We start from the raw sequence: 21110 nt of genomic DNA, 5'->3' as shown, positions 1-21110 counted from the left end.
TCATAGCAACTTTGTACAGGGTTTCCGAGGCTGTACATCTTTACAGGAGCAGAAAGTCTCATCTTTCTGCCATGGAATCGCTGGTAGTTTCAAACTGCTGCCCCTACTAGTTTGCTAGATTGGTATGAAAATGTGGCTGCTCTGGCTCCTTTGCTCCTTCCTGGTCGGGTGACCTGTTCCACTGATTCCGCCTCAGATACACACGTATACACCATGCGCTGTCACAGATGTCTGCATGCCTTGACTCATTTAGGTGGAGGAATGAGGGGCAAGGACAGAGAAAGACTTAGGGCTGCAGCTCATGATCTGAGCCATGTGACTTACTGCCTACTCCTCCCCCAAAGTTTTTTTTTCCTGACTAGTTCCTGCTGCCTGTAGTGGTCTGAGAAGTGAGCGAGAGAGCTCATGTGAGTGAGTGTGTTCTCCCAAGTCCCCAGTGGTGAGTCTGGACCTCAGGTGTCCAGTCTAGTCTGAGACAGTTTCATGACAGACTGTGCCCACCCAGGCTCTGGTTCCCCTCCTGTGAGTCAAACAGAAAGAGGATGCACCCACGGGTCCCCGACTGCTGCCAGCACCTCCTCTTCACATGTCTGTGGCAGTGCGGCTATTTCTATCTAGGTTTGAGCTTTGAGGTTAACCAGAGTGCAAAGCAAGCAGCCACAGACAACATGAGTAAGGTCTCACAGTTCCCTTGTCTCCTCCAAACCCTCCCAAAATTGATCTTTCTCCTAACAGGAGAAATTTTGGCCCACAGACCACCCTCACCCCCCCCACCACCCCACCACCCCCCCAGTGCTTGCAGCTAGTACCCTTGCTGTTGCACTTAGCTGTGGTTGGGCTTCCTCCAATGTCTCTGAGACTCTTCATATTGGTATGGTTGTATTTCCAGAAATATGTTTTCTTCATCTTGCCCTGTGTTCCCTTTCCTGCCTGCTGGCTACCTGATTCCCTGTCTCACACACACACTAGGTGAACATTACTACCGTTACCCACCTGGGTGTCCCTCCAAGCCCAAGATAAGCATGATCCAAGCTGGTGGGAGTTACTGGCCATCCTCTGAACAGGTGTGGTTTCTGTATTTGGGATCATTATTTGCAAGGCTCAGCCGAGGACTGGGCATGCCCCAACTTGCTGAGCTCTAGAGCCAGGTCTGTTCCACCTGCCAACAGGGACGTTGTGACAACAGACCCAGGGGAGGGCCCAGGCTGGGGCCTCTTACCCAATGGGATCGGGCCAAAGGGACTGGGGCAGAAGGTGACTTTAGGCAGGGCCCAGACCTTGACCCTGACTTAGACCTGCAATGACCCTCCTGGGTGCTTGTTGCTGGGAATAGTAGCTCCACTATAAAAGTGGACAAAATTATGTGCTTTGTCATCCTTAAAGGTTCTGAGGCCAAGAAATTAGGAGATACACCTCAGTCCTTCTCTGAAAAAGTGGCCACTATGTGTCTCTTTCCTTCTGTGAGCAAAGCATTTTCTTTAATCAATGACAAGTAAGATTGCTTGGATACAAATGCAGATTTATTTTCTTCTCTCTCTTTCCTCTGTTTTGTAGGGAGCTGAAGGCTTTAGGGACCTGACTTAGGGGCTGCTCAATGGCCCTGGGTGAAGAAAAGGCAGAAGTGGAGGCGTCCTTGAACCCAAAGGCCTGGCCCTGTGGGAGGTGGAGCTGCAGGGAGCAGGAGATGGACACTCTGGGGCCAGGGAGTGAGGAGCAGCCACCACGCCTGGAAGCTGAGGGAGGGCCTGCCTCCCCTGTGTTGGGGACAGAGGGGCTGCCAGCCCCTGACTGCTGGGCTGGGACCGAGCCTGGCAGCCCCTCAAAAACCCTCCAACTGCAGGTCAGCAGCATCAGCAGAGAGGTGGTAGCTGGTGGGTCTAATCCTCCGCCTGGCTGCCTAAGTCCTGCTGGTATGAGGACAGGAGACTTCCTGCACTCTGTGAGAAGCCAGGTAGGTACTAATGCCAGTGGAACCACCGCAATTTACCAACCAGTGTTACAGTTATCCTTTGGGATTAGGTGAGGGGGCTTCAAAAAATTTGTGAAAAATAGAATGAAAAGATAATCGAATTTTTCCATGAAGTGTTTTTTTATTTTAATGTTGACTGGTTAATGGAGAAGCTTATTTTGGGCGGGGGGGAGGGTTTGGACAGGAATGAGGGATAGGGTAAGATGATGGCAAGGTATAGGCAAGACCTAGAACTTCATTTAATGTTAGGGCTATGGTTAGAACTAGGATTAGGATTAGGGGTTGCATTAGGGCTAGGAGTAAGGCTTAGTCTAGTTTTTAGAGTTACAGTTAGGTTTGTTAATATTTTCTTGAAATTGACTTGATTTTCTCTTCATTTGGAAGTTTTGTACATATATTATTCCGCCTTTTACTTTATGTTATTTTCAGTCTTGTATGTCTGTTTCCTCTCTGGGATTGAGTTTCAGGTGATATTGTCATGTCTGATTTTGAAGCCCCCTTGTGCTTTGTATTTTCTCCTCCTGTCACATACTTTCCCAGTCACTGTGTAGTCAAGGGTGGTGGGGAGCCTGGATATCCCGATTGCTGTGTGACAGGAAAGCTGAACCATGGGCTAGGGTCAGTTAGTGTAGACTGGTGGGTGACCTTTAGAGGACTGAGGATTCCATGGCAAAGAGCCTGTTACCCAGAATGGCTTGGGCACTCTGGTTTGGTGAGCTCAACAGTGAGACTGGGGTGCAGGTGCCCAGGCTTTGTTGCTCCTGAGGGTTCAGTGACTTATACCCTCAGGGTACCTAGGGAGCTCGTCTGAGCCTTGGAACCCCTGTGGCAGCCCTGCTTCTGGACAAGGGGAATTTCCTTCTCTCTCTCCTAGCGTTAGCTTCCTCTTAGTTTTTTTTGTGTGTGTTGTTAGATGCTGTTAAGTCGGCTGTGACTCATAGTGACCCTATATACACCAAACTGCCCACTCCTGCACCATCCTTACAGCTGTTGTTAAGCTTGAGCCCACTGCTGCTGCCACTGTACCAGTCCATCTCGTTGGGGGTTTCCCTTTTTCACTATCTGTCCACATTACCAAGCGTGATGTTCTTCCTTCTCCAGGGACTGGTCCTTCCTGATAATATAGCCAAAGTATGAGAGCCGAAGTCTGGCCTCCTGGATTCTAAGGAGCATTCTGACTATACTTCTTCCAACACAGATTTGTTTGCTCTTCTGGCAGTCCATGGTACTTGCAGTGTTCTTCTACAACATCATAATTCAAAGGCTTCAATTCTCCAATTGCATGCTCATTGTCCAACTTTCACATGCATATAGTGGTGGTGATGGTGGTTATGTGCCAGTCAGTTCCGACCCTTAGTGACCCTGTATAGGGTTTCCGATGCTGTAAATCTTTATGGGAGCAGAAAGCCTCATCTTTCCTTCATGGACCAGCTGGTAGTTTTGAACTTCTGACCTAGAGGTTACAAACCTGATTTGTAACCACTGTGCTACCAGTGCTCCTTCTCGTGCATATGCGGTGATTGAAAATACCATGGTTTGGGTCAGGCATACCTTAATCCTCTAACTTGCCCCTTGAACACTTTGAAGAGCTCTTATGCAGCTCCTTTGCCTAGTACTGTAGGTCGTGTGATTTCTTCACAGCTGCTCACATGAGTAGATCCAAGTAGAATGAAGCCTTTGACAACGTCAATCTTTTCTCCATTTATTATGATGTTATTTATTGTTCTAGTTGTGAGGATTTTTGGGTTTTTTTACATTAAGGTGGAACCCATACCGAAGGCTATGGTCTTTCATCTTCATCAGTATTTTAAATCATCTTCATTTTTTAGCATCTTCTTCACTTGTATCATCTGCGTATCTCAGGTTATTTATGAGTCTTCCTCCAATCCTGATTCCATGTTCTTCTTTACATAATCCAGCTTCTTGGATTATTTGTTGAGTATAAAAATTGACTAAGCATGATGAAAATACAGCCCTGGTGCACACCATTCATGATTTTATATTTTTTGTGTATGTTGTTGTTAAGTACCATCGAGTTGGCTCTGACCCATAGCAACCCTGTAGAGGGTTTCCAAGGAGCGGCTGGGGAGTTTGAACTGCTGACCTTGTGGTTCCAACCGACCTTGCAGTCCAATGCTTTATCCTACAGCATCACACCAGGACTCTTTTTGTAGTGTTTTATATATTTAAAATTTTTTGTCTTGTGAATTAGGTGCAGGGTTACTGAACAAATCATCAGTTTTACATGTAATAGTTCATAGACATTTTGTTTCATCTCCTTGATTGCAGTCCCGTGATGTAACATCACATATCCAACACCCTCCCTGTGTTTCCTGTTTTCTTTCCTATTCCACATTTTTTCCTGCTCTATCCAGGACCTTTCAGAGCCTTTGATAGTGATAGTGATAGTTGGAGCACCATCTCGCTCTGGTTTCGGTCATGGATCCTGATGTGCACGTGGTCTATCCATCACTGGACTCATTGTCTTCTGGACAGGGAGAGAACAAGAGTTGCACCTTAGATGGCCACTCTGGAGTTTTTAAGGCTTGAATCACTAGTCACTGAAGTAGGATGTCCACCACTGTGCGTGTAGCCTATGTTATTACTTTGGTGTCCTAAGGGCAATTTCTTGGGCCTCCTTGATAAAAATGCAACTTTTTTTCATGGGAGTCAACTGGGACAGGGGCTTCTACCAGGTTCTGAGGCCTCAGGCAGGTCACTGAACCTTTCCACCCTCATATAATCAGGGAATGGCCATATGATCTGTCCTTCCCAGTCCTGACATGTGTATGTCCAGCTTGCCTTTCCTGGGAATAGCTTTGATTTTCTCGTTGTCATTGTGACCTTGGTTGCTGCCAGCTCCCGCCACAGAGCCCCATCCTGTGAGGAAGCTCAGTGCATGACTGTTGGGGAGAGAACAGAGGGTCAGTCCACCTGATGGACAGTAAGGGTTAATGGGAGGTCCGGGCAGCTGTGAGTCAGATTCAGTGAAGCTGGAAGCAAATAAGCAAACACAGATTCATGAATCTGAGTCTAATTCTTGTATAAAGTCTGTTGTTTGTTGAGCTTTTACTGTGTGCTTTTCACACACAAGTGCATTTAAGCCTCGTGTCCTGATGTGGTGGCACTGTTCTTACCCTAGTTTTATAGGTCAGGGAAGTCAGGCTCAAAGTCACACAACTGGAAAGTGGCCATGTAAAGGTTTCTTGTCAAGTCTGTCTGGTTCCAGTGCTCATGCCCTCAGCCACTCTGCTCTTCTTTTTCCCTCAAGGGTGAATTCCCCATTGGACAGATTAAAAATTCATGGAGAATTCTCTGCCATGAGACCAGAACTAAATGGTGTCCAGCTACCATTACTGAACATTTTGATCAAAGATTCCATAGAAGAATCCTGATCAAAAGGGTGAGAATGTAGGACAAAATTTCAAATTTCATGGACTCTAGACTTTCTGGAGCCATGGAGAAAGTATGAACCCTTGAAACTATTGGCCTGAGATAGTCTTTAAACCTTAAACCAAAAATACTTGAACATCAGCAGTAAGTTTAGCTTAGCTAGTTAAAAAAGTCTGCCTTGAGTATTCTCCCCTTTTAAGAACTATCTATGAGTGTGAGATCAAATTGGCAACAGCATCTCAAGATGTGATAGGAACCTAGTGGGCAGTGAGATGATTTTAATGAGGGAGGAACTTAGAGGATGACTTGAAGGCTTTCATCAATATCACTTAACTGTACATATAAAACTATTGAATTGGTATGCATTTTGCATTGTATAGTCAGGACAACAACAATAAGGGAGAGAAAAAGTGGCAGTAAAGAAGCAGAGGTGAATGATTAATTCTGCCAGGACTGAGTTCCTGCTCATATGTGAACTGAGGGGGTGTGGGATGTCTGCCTGCTGGGCTCAGACGCAGTTCGTTTCAGCCACAAAATAATGGACATTCTGCAAGGTTAGGTGGTGTATTCCAACTTCACTGTGACAGGACAGACGTGTCCGAGTTCGCCCTCACGAACTAGATATTTGTGGAGGAACAACTTTCGAAAGGTTAGTTTGAAGACTACAGTGCTGCCTCTAGCAGAACACGCTCTGTCTGCTTCTTTCCTCAGGCTGCAGACTTTTCCCTTCATGATTTTTCCTGAATGTTATCTGGGCCTCTAAAGAAATCTCCCAGCTTGTCATCTAAGGAAGAAATGTGGTTTGATTATTGTCACCTGAATGCTTTTTCCTCTTCTTTCTTACAGTTGGAAGAGACCAAGTGCCCTGCCTCTGAAGCACTACCTCAGACTCTTACTGTTCCCAGAACTACAGACCTTTGCTCAGGACATGATGCTGATATTGAAGATGAGCCGTCCCCAGTTGAGTCGCCCCAGGTGCTGGACCTCAGCCAACAGCCTCATGTCTCAGGTTCCCCTTTCCCATCAAGGTGGGAACCTGGGGTGAGCCCGGGTGCTACTGCTCCTCAACTGTCTGGCCACAGCATCTCTGCACCATCCCCAGTCAGCACTCTCCAGAGCTGCCAGGAGAAGGTGGCACCTCAGAGCTGTTCTGCCAAAGTCTCCTCCTCTCTGGGACTGTTTGTCCCCCAGTCACCCCTATCTGTGGTTGGGGCAGGGCCTCGGCTCCACTGGTCACCACCACCTGTGTCCTCTGAAGGTGGAGCTGCTGGACTGAACAGGAGGCGCCTCTCCTTCCAGGCCGAGTACTGGGCCTGCGTGCTGCCAGATTCCCTGCCTCCTTCCCCTGACCGCCACTCCCCTCTCTGGAACCCAAATAAAGAGTACGAAGATCTTCTTGACTATACTTACCCGCTGAGGCCAAAGCACCTTGATAGCCATGTGCGAACGGACCCTGTGCTGCAGGACTCTGGTGTGGATCTGGATAGTTTCTCTGTCTCCCCAGCAAGCACCTTAAAATCTCCCACTGATGTTGCCCACAGTTGCCCACCAGCAGAAGCCACTGCCTTGCTATTCTCTGGTCCCAAAGACCCAAGCCGTAAGTGCTGGCTCTCTGGAGTGCCCCAGAAGCAGGGCAGCACGGGGGTGCCATCTTGTAACCAGCTTGCATCAACCCCCAGAGCCCCAGGCCGGAGGGCTGCTCCATGGCAGAGCAGAGAGCCAGCCCTGAGGGGCTCGAAGGTCCGGCTACCCGTGGGCATGCACCGAGAGGGCAGCTTTCCCACGGTAAGGACACCGGGCAGAGGATGGCCCTCGACCCAGCCAGAGAGGGAGCAGAGGGCCAGCCAGACAGTACCGCGCCCCACCTGTGTAGCACCTGGATGGAAAGTAGAAGAGGAGGTGGAAAGTGAAGATGAGTATCTTGCCCTGCCCACTCGACTGACACAGGTTTCTAACTTGGTTTCATATCTAGGTTCCCTTCCTACCTTGGTACCCCTGTCTGCTGGGGTTGCTGAAGGACAGAGTTCCCTGGAAGTCTCGGACAGTGATGGGCTGGCTTCACTCCCGTCACACTCTAGCCAAAGCCAGCTTGCAGCTAGGGCTGCACTCCCAGAGGCCCTTCGCTCCTTGGTCAGGGCCCCAGATGCTTCCGGGGAAAGCAATCTGGTGAGGAGTCGGGCCCTGGGGAGGCCCTCTGGACAATTGAGAGCACACTCCTCCTGTCAAGCCATGCTGGACCAGCAGGTGTTCTCAGACCCAGATGCTGACAGGCAGCCTCCCAGGAGAGGAGATGAGGGAAAGGAATCGCTTGTGCAATGTGTGAAGGTAAAGACACTCGGCATTTAAGGGACTTTTCTTCCTCTGCCAGGCACCCTACCTTATTTAATTCTCACCACGCTGTCACAGGGAGTCCTGGTGTGGCACTGTGGGTTAATTCACTGAACTGCAAGGTTGGTTTGAACTGCAAAGTTAGCAGTTCAAGCTCACCAGCTGCTCCTCTGAAACCCTATATAGGATTGCTGTGAGTCAGAACCGACTCAAAGGCATTTAACACCCCTGTCAGATAGCACTGTTCGCATTCTACCATCAGAGAAAGAGGCTCTGGGAGGTTGGGTAATGTGCCTAAGGCTGCGCACTTAGCAGGCAGGTTGTCTGCAGGGCCTGAATGCTTAGCCACCACCCAGCTGCTTCCCCAAACTTCTCACCAGAGCACTTCAGCCTTGAAAGTGTTGTGTGATTGGACACAGTTAGTAACCACGGAGCTGAACAAAGGCCAGAGGCTTGCTGGACTGCAGGATTTCTCAGACTTCAGCATACCTAAGTGATGTGCCTCCCCAGAGTTTTGGACATGATATGCACCATTTTCTAGACTTGTTAGCCTACCTGTTTGTATACGGCAGCGATAAATGTTGTACTCCATGCAAAGGACATCAACATCAAATCTGAATTGGAATCATGGTATTGCTGCCTTGGGAATTTTCACGAATTCTCTTCAGCTTGCCTATCTGGGCTCTTAGAAATGATGTGCAGATGAAATCATTATATCCAGAGCTTCTCGCCATCAGACATGTGAGGAAAGTTCAGGCTGAGTGGCTCTCAACTCAGGGTCACTCTTGCCCCCGCCTCCTAGGGGTCAGTTTGGGGACACGACCTGAAGGTTTTAAGTAGGCTCTTTTATCCTCTCCCCTGAGCCTGCACCGCTTCCTAGCACAGTGGGACTGTAGCCTTCCGTGTGGAGGCCTGGTGTGGCGCTGTGGGTTAATGCACCACACTGCAAGGCCAGTTGAATTACAAGGTCGCTGGTTCACGCTCACCAGCTGCTCCTCAGAAACTCTATACAGACTTGCTATGGGTCGGAACCGACTTAATGGCACTTAACATGGTGCCACAATGTTGCCGTATGCTTCTTTGTGAGAAAAGCCTGAGGTACTACTAGAGCGAAAGTGCCTGGCCGACAGCAATAGAGCTGAGGGGCCTGTCTGAGCTTGGTAGGGTTTGGTGATGTGTTCAAGTTAGTCATGACTATAGCCATTTATTTTCCATAGCAAGAGTCTGATAGAGTGACATGGTGCTGACCAAGGATTGGGCTCTGTGACAGGCACACCCTCTGGGCTGTCCCCCTGCCTCGTCCTTAGATGCTCTGCTCTCACACAACTGTGCTTTCTCAGCCTGTAATTTTTGGTGTCTCTTCAGGCTGAGAGGATTTAGAACAAGGGACAACTTTTGCTGCTGTTGTTCAGTGCCTCCAAGTTAGTTCCCACTCATAGTGACCCTGTGTAGGGTTTCCAAGGAGCACCTGGTGAGCTTGAACTGCTAATCTTGTGGTTCAAAAGGACCTTGCAGTCCAGCACATTTGCCCATGATGCCACACCAGGAATCCCAAGGGTTGCGGAGACAGGAGAAGAGAGGAGACAAGCATCAAGGGAAGAGAGCCCTGGAAAAGTGCCAGGGCAGGCTCCTGGATGTTGTTGTGGTTATGTGCTGTGGAGTCGGTTCTGACTCAATAGCGACCTGGTACTGGGTTTCCAAGGCTGTACATCTTTACAGGAACAGAACGCGCCTCATCTTTCTCCCATGGAACAGCTGGTAGTTTCAAACTGCTGACCTTGCAGTTTGCAGCCCTATTCATAACTACACTACCAGAGCTCCTTGTACCCTTATTTGTTGTTGTTAAGTGCTGTCGAGTCAGTTCCGACCCACAGTGATCCCATACAGGGTTTCCGAAGAGCAGCTGGTGAGCTTGAACCGCCGACCTTGCAGTTCAAACTGCTTTGTAGTCTGGCGCATTAACCCACAGCGCCACACCAGGACCCTTATATAGGGCATAGGAAACACAGCAGTCTCCTCCCACAACCATGACTGACAGCAGCGGCCAACCTACAGAAAGCAGGGAGGGGACTCTCAGGGTATGACATCAAAACCAGACAACCAATATGTGCCTCCAGGAATGTTCCTGGCCCCAAACCTACTTTAAAATATACTGTTTCTAGCTTTGATAGTTAGGCTGTCAGGATGCATGAGTACTCAAGAACAGTTGGCAACTCAACCCTTCAATCTGGGCGCAAGATGGACTGAAGCTCTGCTAGGCTGGAGTCATGCACAGGGGAAAGGCCTTCAGATTTCATGCTGTACAGCATCGCCTCCTCTTGGTCAGATATGAGTGGTGATCACAGTGATGAGCAAACCCTGAACTTTGCTGAGCTACCTAGAAAGCAGCTAAACAAGCTTTCTGAACTCATGGTGATCTCTCAGTTGGTTTTTTTGCCGTCTGATCTTCACGAGGACTCCAAACAAGAGTGACGTCTTGTTCAGGCTTATTGTAGAGTTGTTTGATTAGAGCCATCTCTTTCCCTCTAAACATGCTGACAGAGAGGGCCTACTGTAAGCAGAATGCAGTTTTTAAATGCTGTCATTCCTCGTGATGATGACTAATCCATGTGATGGTGTGCTGCATGAGCAGTGTATTTGTTTCTTGAGAAATTGCATTAAGTAGGGTTAATGTGATGGACTGCAAGGTCAGTTTGAATTGCAGGCTGCTCCTCAGAAACCCTATACAGGGTTGCTAAGGGTCAGACTGATGGCACTCAACAACAACAATGACAGTTTATTAATCTAGCTAAAAGTACAGATTCAGAAATACTAATGAAAATAATAAAGGAAAGCTTTGTGATTAAGACACGGAAAGGGTGGTGGTGGTTGTGTGCCACTAAGCGGGTTCCACCTCAGTGACCCTGTATAGGGTTTCCAAGACTAAATCTTTATGGGAACAGAAAGCCTCATCTTTCTCCCATGGAGGGTCTGGTGGATTTGAACTACTGACCTCGCAGTTCACAGCCCAGCTCATAATCCACTATGCTACCAGGGCTTTTTATTAAAATTTAAGTTATAGAACAAAACTATCAAAATCAAATAACACCCATTCACTAGGCAAACTATTTGTCTATAGAAACTTACAGTAGTAAAGAAATGAAAACAGATGCCAAATAAAAGTTTTACTAATTTATAAACTCAAGTGGCCATGATAAGGCACTTGAAAAGCAACAGAGATATGAATAAACTCCAATTAACTCAAAATTTACAACCTTGGGACTAGCCGTCTACTGTTTCTGTTTACTAGGGCATTTCTACTCCAGTCCAAAAGGAGTGTTTCAGTTCTTTCAGTCTGTGAGAAATATGTTTATAGAAAGACTGTCAAGTTCAGCTGGTTTTAGCAGAGTTCCAAAGGAGTTCATCTGATATCTCTTCTAACAACAATATGCTTTCTTTGTTTGCCTAAGCAGACATTTTGCTCTCAGCTGGAAGAGTTGATCCACTGGCTGTATAATGTAGCAGACATGACTGACCATTTGATTCCACACAAGTCCAGTCTTACAGGCCTCAAGTCTTCTCTGCAGCTTTACCGGGTAAATATGTGGTCCTAGCTTCTGCCTCGTTCACTGTCAGTGTGGTAGTAGCTCACTTACCGGATTGTAGAGTAAAATTTCTTGGTATGTTGTGGCTCAAGTAACTGTTTTACCTGAAATCTAATCAAAAACCACTTTTCCAAATTTTTAATGTTGAAAACTTTTCTAAAAATGTATGAATTATTTCCCTGGCCAAATTGAGTTAGGGGAACATACATTACATTTATCTTCAATCAAAAATACTTAAGGGAAGATAAGAAACGTGTAGCTAGTTGCCTCCAGTAACAATTGCCGCCATTGCCATGAGGCCAGAACTGACTGGTTCCTGGCGACCAGTATTGAACATTTTGATTAAAATATTCCATAGAAGAATCCTGATGCAGATGGGGGAAATGCAGAATTTCAAATTCTAATGGACTCCAAGCTTTCTGGAGCCAAGGAGGGTAGTTGAACCCCTGAAACTATTGCCCTGATTAGTTTATTTAATCTTTAAAGATTATCTAATCTTTAAACCTTAAACCAAAAATCCCCTGAAATCATCTTAAAACGAAACAATAATTTAGCTTAACAAATAGGAAATGTGTGCCATGAGTATTATGCTTTTTTAAAAACTGCATGGGGATCCAAGTGGCAACAGCAACTCAGAACATTAGATAGAACCTTGTAAAGTGCCTTTGAGTCAGTTCCGACTCATAGTAGAACTGTGTAAGGTTGCCGAGGAGCGGCTGGTGGGTTTGAACCGCCAACGTTGTGGCTCAAACTGATCTTGTGGTCCAGTGCATTTTCCTGCAGCACAGATAAGACCATGTTGTTGTTATGTGCCGTGAAGTCCGATCCAACTCAGCGACCCTGTACTTGGTTTCCTAGGCTGTAAAGCTTTACAGGAACAGAAAGCTTCATCTTTCTCTCCTGCCAAACAGCTGGTAATTTTGAACTGCTGATCCTAAGATTAGCAGTCCGATTCGTAACCACTGCACTACCAGAGTGCACCTTAGGACTTTAAGAGGCCACTAATGGTGGAGGAATACCTCAGAAAAGGAGGGTGAGAATAGTTACACAACTCAAAGAATGTATGCCCTCAGTGTCACTAAATGGTCCATGTAGAACTAGAATTGGTGTTGTGCTATGGACACAAGGGTAAGTGAAAAAGTACTGCTATAAAATCATAAATAGCTTTACTAAATAAAAATATCAAAATGTGAAGCTATTGTTTGTCTACATAGTACATCTAGGTCTGTACACTTCTAAAGGCAGTCTTTCCACCTCTCTGACCCTTCCCAAAGAATTCTGCAATCGTCGATTTACACCATGTCAAAATGGCAGTTTGGGCATCTTTGAGGGAATCAAATCATGTTCCTTTCCAGTGTTCTTTGAGTTTGGGGAACACAAAGAAGTCTGAAGGGGCACAGTCAGGGCTGTAGGGTGGATGAAGTACAGTTTCCCAACAGAATTCTCTGATGACAGACCTTGCTACCCTCAAACAATGAGCAGGTACACTGTTGTGGTGGAAAAAATTCCTTGGAGCAAATTTACTGGCCCTTTTCCCACCATTGCAATTTTCAGTGTTCTTAAAATTTCTTCCTAATCAGCAACCCATGATCATCTTGTGTCCTTGGAGAAAAACTATCAAATGACCCCTTGGTAATTCCAAAAGACAGTCATTTACCTTGTGAGCTGACCTCTCTACCTTGAATTTGACTGCCCCAGATACCCACAGAAGCCCTTGTTTTGATTGGATCTTACTCTGGATCCTATTGGTAAATAAGACTCATCCAAGTGCGATTTGTTCCATAAAATCATCTTCATTAGCTTCCATATTGCGTACAAAGACTGATGGGAAAATCAGCTCTGAGCTAGCTGCTCTTCACGCAGTGTTCTGACACCCTCCTTTTTGTTGAAGGCACCCTAAGGTGACAGTGTGTGCATAGCCGTCCACTGGTAACAGAGACATGCGCACGCACGTCTGGAATAAAACCACATATGAACTAGAACCCTAGTAGCAGTACTTTTTGACTTACTCTTGTAATTCTCAAAAACAACAGCAACAAAATAAAATGATGTAAAGATACGAGTAATTTGTAGCATATTAATTTTTTCAAATGCCTCAGGACTGGTAAGTATGGAGAGGCACTGTCCATTCAGCAGCCACATTGTTGTTGTTCAGTGCTGACTCAGCCACCTGAGGAGCGGCTGGTGAGTTTGAACTGCTGACCTTACACTTTTTTGTCCACTACTGATCCTAAAGCACCACACCAGGAGTCCACATACAGCTATTTTAATTTTTTTTTTCTTTTTAAATGTTTTATTGTGAATTATGTGATAGTTTACATGGGAGAACATTAGTTTTACATTCGTTCTATCGTATCGTCTCATTGCCATGGTTACAATCAGCTATTTAAATTTAAATCTAATTAAAATAAGTGTAAATGGAGATTCAGCTCTTCATTTATACCAGCCACATTTCACATGTGTGTTTCACCGTGTAGATGACAGAAGTTCTGATCAATAGCCCTAGGATTCCAGTGGGTTTTGGTTTATTTAGGGCGTTTTGTTTTTTGGGTTTTTATTGCCGTTTTCCTTAAGATTCATTAAGGTTCTGTTTTTTAAAAAAAAATCTCTTTAATTTGTGGGTTCTGGTTAACTTAGTCCTAGAACAAGCACATTTAGGGTAGCTTGTTTGAACTGCAAGGTCGGTGCTTCAAGCTCACCAGCTGCTCCTTAGAAACCCTATACAGAGTCACTATGGGTCGGAGTCAACTCGACAGCACTTAATGACAACAAATGGTCTAGTTGGAGTCCTGGTGTGGCGCTGCAGGTTAATGTGCTGGACTACAAGGTTGGTTTGAATTGCTCCTTGGAGACATATACAGGGTCACTATGAGTCGGAACTGACTTGAGGGCACTTAATGACGACATGTCCTATTGTTCTGGCATAATTATAGGTTCCCCTTTCAGTCTTAGAAAGACCCTTACTGGGATGATACATTTTGTCGTTGACATAAGTATAATGTGGCTCCATAGGGTAAGCACTGGACTGTGAACCACAAGGTAATTGTTTAGAGCCCACCAGCCACTCCGCAGTAGGAAGGTGAGGCCTTCTGCTCCCACTGAGATTTATAGCCTCGGAAACCCCATACGGGCTGGTTAGGAGTTGACAGCGAGTTCAGGGCTCTCAATGACAAGAAGTATAATGTGAGTCTTGACAGAACTGTCAGCTTGTCGAGTTGACCAAACTTTCCTACTAACTTCCGGAAGGCATAGAGGTCTTTGTGGTCACATAGTAGTCCAGAAAGGGCGTCCTGGCAAAGTTCTTTGCACTTTTACAACTTTATAACCTGACCAGGTTTTTGCCAGAAAAGTGCCTGGAAGCTGCACTCCGCACCCCACCCCACCCGACCCCAGCTCCAGCTGTTCAGTCTCTGTTCTGGCTGAAAGGAAAGCGAGCCTTTGTTTTCCAACTTTGAAAGCCAACTAACATTTCAGGGACCTTGCCTATTCCCAAGGGGGTGGTAGGAATACCCTGGTTAAGAATGCTGTTTCCTACTTGTGTGACGATTTCCACCAGTCCCTTTGCCCAGAGTGAGCTGGAGGAAGGTAAAGCTGAGGCCGAGGTATGTAGTGAGCCCAAAGAGGTGCCCCCAGGGTAGGTTCTGCAAAGGAATTGCCGGCCTTTGGCAGGTGCCATGACATAAGGCCCTCAGAGCACAGGGCCAAGTAGAAGAGCTGTGGGCCACTGTCTGGCTTTGTGGGGAGAGCTGAGATCACAGCCAGAAGTTACCCTGCAGGTCAGTGACGCCTTCCGTGTCCCCTCATAGCTGTGTCATAGGGTGGGACTGCACTGCCATCCTCTCCCTCTGGAGGAGTGGTAGTGTGGTTCATGCCTGTGCATGTGTGGTTCAGGCTGGGACTCCTGCTTATTAGTATGAGGAAAAGCATGTGCAGAGATGAGCACTCAGTCCCATATCTTAACTGGCTCATTTTCTCAGATACTAAGTATCAGGACAAAGGAAAACTGAAGGGTGACAACTAGTAAATCCAAAGTCAAAATTTTTTACTTTTCAGTGTGAACCACCAAGTTCTTCACCATGGACCATGGATTAGAAGACACTTCTCAGTAGCTAAAGAACATCAAATACCAATAACTATATGAGGTTTGGAACTTAGCTGCTTAGGAGACTCCCGGATTCCCTTGATAGAGGCCCAAGGGGACTCTGTCCTGTAGGTGCTGCTAGAATGAGGTACTGAAGGGAGAGGCATTAATTTAACAATAGATTCTGTGTGGGTCTCTGTGCCACTGCCATACAATTGATTTCCATCTCATAGAGAACCGTACCCAGGGTTCCAGTACTAAATCTTGTCATGAGCAGAGAGCTTCATCTTTCTCCCATGCAGCCCTGGTGGGTTTGAACAGCCAACTTTGTGGTTAGCAGTGCCCTCTAGAGTAGATTAGATCTTGTTTTATGCTAAAGGGAACCCTGTTTAGTGAGGCCGATTCCAAGGTGTCAGTGAGCCACACTCAGCCAGGGAAAAGAACTGCCGTCAAGTGTAAATGTAAAAAAACACTGACTGCATTTTCTTTGGATTCAAAGAAGCTGAAGTTAAACTGCTGTGTTGTGTGATTGGGGGGGTTTGCAATGTTGGGGAATCAACCTCTGTGTGGTATTCATTTTGAATAACTTTTATTACAAAGTGGTCATAACGAAGCTCTTTTCTTTTCTGCTTTAAGCAATTTAAGAAAGATATCGATGAACACCAGTCCCTGACGGAGAATGTCTTACAGAAAGGAGAGCTGCTGCTTCAGTGTCTACTGGATAATACCCCAGGTGAGGTGCCTGATTGGCTTCCTCTCAGCAGCAGGCCCAGGGGTTATTGGTGGGGAGTCAGTAATGGAAGGACTCTTCCACACAGACCCAGCACCTCACTATCACCTCCCCTGGGCTCCTTTCTCTTCCCAGCAGCCAGCTCATTTGACCAGCAGTCTTAGTCATAAAAGTAAGCTGATTAAAAAAGTAAGTTTAAGGCCTGCAAGAACTACATTCTGTTCGGCTTGGCTTTTATTTCCCCAGTGGTGGTGTGTGTGTGAATCCGTTTTTAATCCACTGTTCTTAGTCTAGGGCAGCCTGTTCTCTCCAGTTCTGGCTGATTTCCTCCCTATCTGCTTTATGTTAAGCTTTGAGGAAGGGCTTAACTCAGAAAAGGATTCTCAGGGATCAGTTGAAGGAGGTGAAGAGACAGTGTAGGGGGCAGTGTGAAGGGATACCATGCTCAGATCTGTTTTGCAGGATGGAATCCCAATTTAGGAAAGTGCAAAAATTAGATTTCAAGAGTACATCTGAGTATGCTTGGTGTCAGGGATTTCTAGTCATTATTCTTGGGGGAGGGGGGGACATGATAGGATAAGCTACCAGAGTGGAAAGTGCTGGCCTGAAAGGTTGTGTTGTTGTTAGGTGCCGTCGAGTTGGTTCCAATTTAGCAACCCTGTATAGGGTTTCCAAGGATTGGCTGGTGAGCTGGAATCACTGACCTTGCAGCCCAGAATATTAACCCACAGTATCACCCCAAAAGAATACGTTGTTGAGTACCACTGAATCAGTTTTAACTCATAGCAACCCTGTATAGGGTTTCCAAGGAGCAGCTGGTGAGCTTCAATCATTGACCTTATGGTTCAAACCGACCTTGTAGTCCAGCGCACTAACCCACAGCACCACACCACACCAGGACTGTGCCAAAAGGACATAGAACCTACCCCAACAAAAGTCAGCACTTTATTTTCCATAAAACTGAACAATCTAGTGCTAAAGAAGCCTGGCTGTTTTAGAGAGAATGTTTCCGGTGTTTTACACTGGAAGCAAACAGCATAAGCAAAGTTGCAGAAGAGGCAGCGAGGAGGAACTTACCTGAAGCATTGGAGATGGTGGGGAACAGCATTTCTCCATTTCGGCACTTCTACTCTTTTGAGTTGGAATCTGTTGTGAGGAGTTGCTGTTCTTTTTCCAAAGTCTTTGTGAAATATCTCTGGCCCCCTATCCACTGGATGTCAGTAGAACACCTCTTTTCACCCCTAGAACGTCTCCAGACATTGCCAAATGTCCCTGGGGGCAAAACAGCAGTGAGAAACACCAGTGTGGAGGGTTTTCAATGGACTGGGAGCTATTACGGTACAGTTGGGGGTGGTGGTTTGTGTTCCTTCAAACTTGTTTTTTGTTCTTTGTTGGGGCAGTGCTGTAAAGCACTGGACTGCAGATCACTTTGAACCACAAGGTCAGTGGTGTAAACTCACCAGTCGCTCCTTGGAAACCTGATACAGGGTCGCTATTAGTCGGAACCGAATCAATGGCACTCAACACCTCCTTTATTACTTGTACTTACACTGGCATTTACTGAACACTTATCATATGCCAGACATGGTGCTGAAGCCTTTGACAGATCAATCCTTTTATCTCATCACAGCCCTGTGAGGTAGACCCTGACTACCTTGCCCTGGGACCAGCTAGAAGCAGAGCACAGCCTGGCTTGAGCCCACACACTGGCCCCCTGCTGTACCATGGGTCTAGAAGTGCAGGGTCCTTTTAAAAGCTGTAGACTATTTCCATTTAAAAACCAATTCAATATTATCTGTAAGCAGTCTCACTTTGCTATTCTTTCAAAGGGGATCTGAAAAGTATTCTGCTGGCTAAAATAGGCGGCTTTGTGGTTTTCTGCTATGCATCCAGATTTTGAGATCCACCTACTGTACATGGCTGTTTTAAGGAACTTGTCTTTCCCTTGGATGCTACACATCTGCGGTCTTCAGGAGAACGTAGTCAGTCAGTGAAGGCAGTGCCGTACTCTGCTTCAGCCTTACCCTAAGGATGATGATAAGCCTGTCTAGCCATGGGCCACAGCACCAAAATCAAGCAGGCTCTCTTAGTACTTTTTGACACTGTTGCATAATCACACAATCTGATGGTTCTTAAAATACTTATTATAGTGGATCACAGGTTGTCTTGAATCTGCTGACATTAAGCTAAATCATAAAAATAAAGCCTGTTTGTATGCTCAGTGAAAAAAAAAAAAGCAAAAATCTCACTCAGAAAAGTTTTTATTCCAGTCTCGACTTCCCCCCCTGGAAGGTGAAAAACAAGCTCCAACTCAAAGGTTCAAAAAACCAACAAAACCCCAACCTTCTGCCATGGAGTCGATTCTGCCTCACAGCAACCCCATAGGACAGGGTAGAACGGCTCCATGTTACCAACGTTGTATATCTTTATAAAGGAGTCCTGGTGTGGCGCTGTAGGATAAACACTAGACTGCTAACGGCAGCGTCGGCAGCACTTAAAAGCCACCAGCTGTTCCTGTACAGGGGCACCATGAGTCGGATCCTACTCACTGACACTCAACAATCTTTATGGAAAGCAGCCCTGGTGGCACTGTGGATCAGACGCTTGGCTGCTAACCACAGGTCAGCTCTGTAGCGTCGTTTTGAGTCAGAGTCAACCTGACGGTGTGGGTTTCATTTTGGTTTGTTAGTAATCTTTATGGAAGCAAACATCTTCCATTAAAGTAACTGGTAGGTGCAAACTGCAAGCCGTTTGGTTAGCAGCTGAGAACTTTAATCACTGTACCAGCAGAGCTCAGAAAACTGGACCCCCTGCATTCTGACAAATCATGGGACTGAACAAAGGTCTGATGAGTCACCTTGGCCACATGGCTCCGGTGAGCTGTCGGGGCAGCACTTTGCCCTGATGACTTGGCACTGCTACAGTCTACCAGGGCGGATCCCAGGACTGCTCTCCCAGTTAGTACCATCTGCAGATAGGCAGCTTCCGCTTTCCCTTCCTTTGCTGGCTGATGGTGCAGCTGTGGGCAGGAAACTAGGGAGAGCATTAGCACAGCTGATTCAGGCCCAGGAAGCTCCCAGAGGCTTTGTGCTGCACAAAAGGAATCCACCTCTAAAAGAGAAAACAAGTCTGCTCTGCAGGATGCTTTCTGGATCTAGCCCATCCCTTCTGCAAATGAACTTTTAACCTAACATTCTTGTCTTAGACTGCTGCTGCCAGGTAATTTTCTAAGTCTGTTCAGTTGGAACTCAAAAGAAAGGACTGACAGACATTCCCAAGTACATTGCTGAAACCACAAGCCAAACTCACTGCCATTGAATTGATCCTGTTTGTATGTTGTTATATACCTTGTAGCCAGTTTCAACCCACAACGACCCTGGATAGGGTTTCTGAGGAGCAGCTGGTGAGCTCGAACTACTTACTGACCTTGTGGTTCAGATGACTTTGCAATCCAGCGCCTTAACCCATAGCGCCACACCAGAACTCCTAATTTGTATATGGTTTCTGAGACAGTAAATCATAAGGGAGCACATTCCCCATTTAAAGAGGAGTGGATTCTAATTCAAATTGCCCTATGGGGTTTCAGAGACTAAATCTTTACAAAAGCCAACTGTCACCTCTTTCTCCGAGAGTGGCTGTTGGATTTGAACTCTGCCAACCTCTTGAGCACTGTAACCACGGTGCCACCCAGGCTCCTTAGACCCCTATACATAATACTAGCATATAGTCCCCCAAGTAATACCAAAGTGGAGCCAGTGGATCTCCTCTTAGCTTTTAAGAAATAAACAGCATAGATCCTCCAATGCCTGGAGAGCCCTTGTTTAAAAAAAGTCAATGTTCTGAAGTAACTGCTATGTTCCTGTTTTGTGCAAGCGAAGATACTCTTATATAAATAAGCTTCAAAAAGCCTCAAAAAAACGGAATTTTTCCATGACCATTCGACGCGCTCTCCTATGGTCTTTTGGGAAACATTTTCGAGGGTTTTTGGTGTGTTGTGGGTTTTTTTTCTTCTTTCCTAATTGCTCTCATTTCCATTTGACAGTTTTAAAGGATGTCCTGGGGAGGATCACAGAGCAGTCTGGTGAACTGGAGAACCATGCAGATCATGTGTATGACTCTATCTTAGCATCTCTGGACATGCTGGCTGGCTGCACCCTCGTCCCTGACAATAAGCCATTGATAGCAAAGGAACGCCAATGTGAAGGGGTATAGCCAGGTAAGCAGAGCTCCTGCTCTAACCAGTAGCTGTGTCTTAGCTTGAGCTAAGAGCTTTGAGACAAGTGAGATGGGAGAGGACAGCCCATAATACTCAACAGGAAGTCACTAGCTTTGCCAAGAAGGTTTTAAGTCCGCTATGGTGAGAAGAGTCTTCAGCTGACAGCAGTGCTTCCCGTGACTGTTTCACTTCTCCCTGCTGTTGGCCGAGGACCAGGCGTGCCCCATACCATTTCTATAGCAGACACTTCACTGACCACCACTACTCCCCACCACAAGGACAATCTGTCTGTTGTTGTGAAGTGCCATCGAGTCGGTTCTGACCTATAGCAACCCTGTATAGGGTTTCGAGGAGCAGCTGGAGAGCTTGAATTGCCAACCTTGCAGTTCAAACAACTTTGCAGTCTGGCACCATTAGCCCACAGCGTCACACAATTTTGTCTGTAGCTACCCTTGTATTTCTGCACATAGGGCCAGGATTAGGCTGCCCCCGCGCTTCTCACACAATTCATTTGGCACCTATCTCCCAGCAACTCCCAAACAGGCAGATAGCCACTATTTGTGGTATACCACTTCCTTCAAAAAAAGATCCAGGGGATAGTAAGGGGAGGCATGCCTTGTTAAGTGCTGTTCCAACTAATAGCAACCCTGGATAGAGTTTCCTAGGAGTGGCTGGTGAATTTGAACTACCGATGCTGTAGTTCAGATTGACCTTGTGATTAAGTGCTTAGCCTAGAGCGCCACGCCAAGTTAAAACCATTTAGTACTACTATTTTCTTTTGATCCCTGACAGAGGACTGAAAGGTGCCT

General features: G+C 46.4%; 1 protein-coding gene across 1 annotated transcript; it reads left to right on the top strand.

Annotated features, from left to right (window-relative positions):
• Positions 1-1594: 1594 nt before the first annotated feature.
• CEP68 (centrosomal protein 68kDa) lies at positions 1595-20297 on the top strand. Its single transcript, XM_006862957.1, has 5 exons — positions 1595-1951; positions 6209-7687; positions 11143-11265; positions 15992-16088; positions 20128-20297. Exons 1-5 carry the CDS (start codon positions 1595-1597, stop codon positions 20295-20297), a joined length of 2226 nt encoding a protein of 741 aa, XP_006863019.1.
• The last annotated feature ends 813 nt before the right edge of the window (positions 20298-21110 follow it).

The sequence above is a fragment of the Chrysochloris asiatica genome, unplaced genomic scaffold, assembly GCF_000296735.1.
Source record: "Chrysochloris asiatica unplaced genomic scaffold, ChrAsi1.0 scaffold00052, whole genome shotgun sequence".
In the NCBI taxonomy this organism is placed as follows: Eukaryota; Metazoa; Chordata; class Mammalia; order Afrosoricida; family Chrysochloridae; genus Chrysochloris; species Chrysochloris asiatica.
Note: the sequence above shows the minus strand (reverse complement) of the source record. Positions and strands in the feature narration are given on the sequence as shown.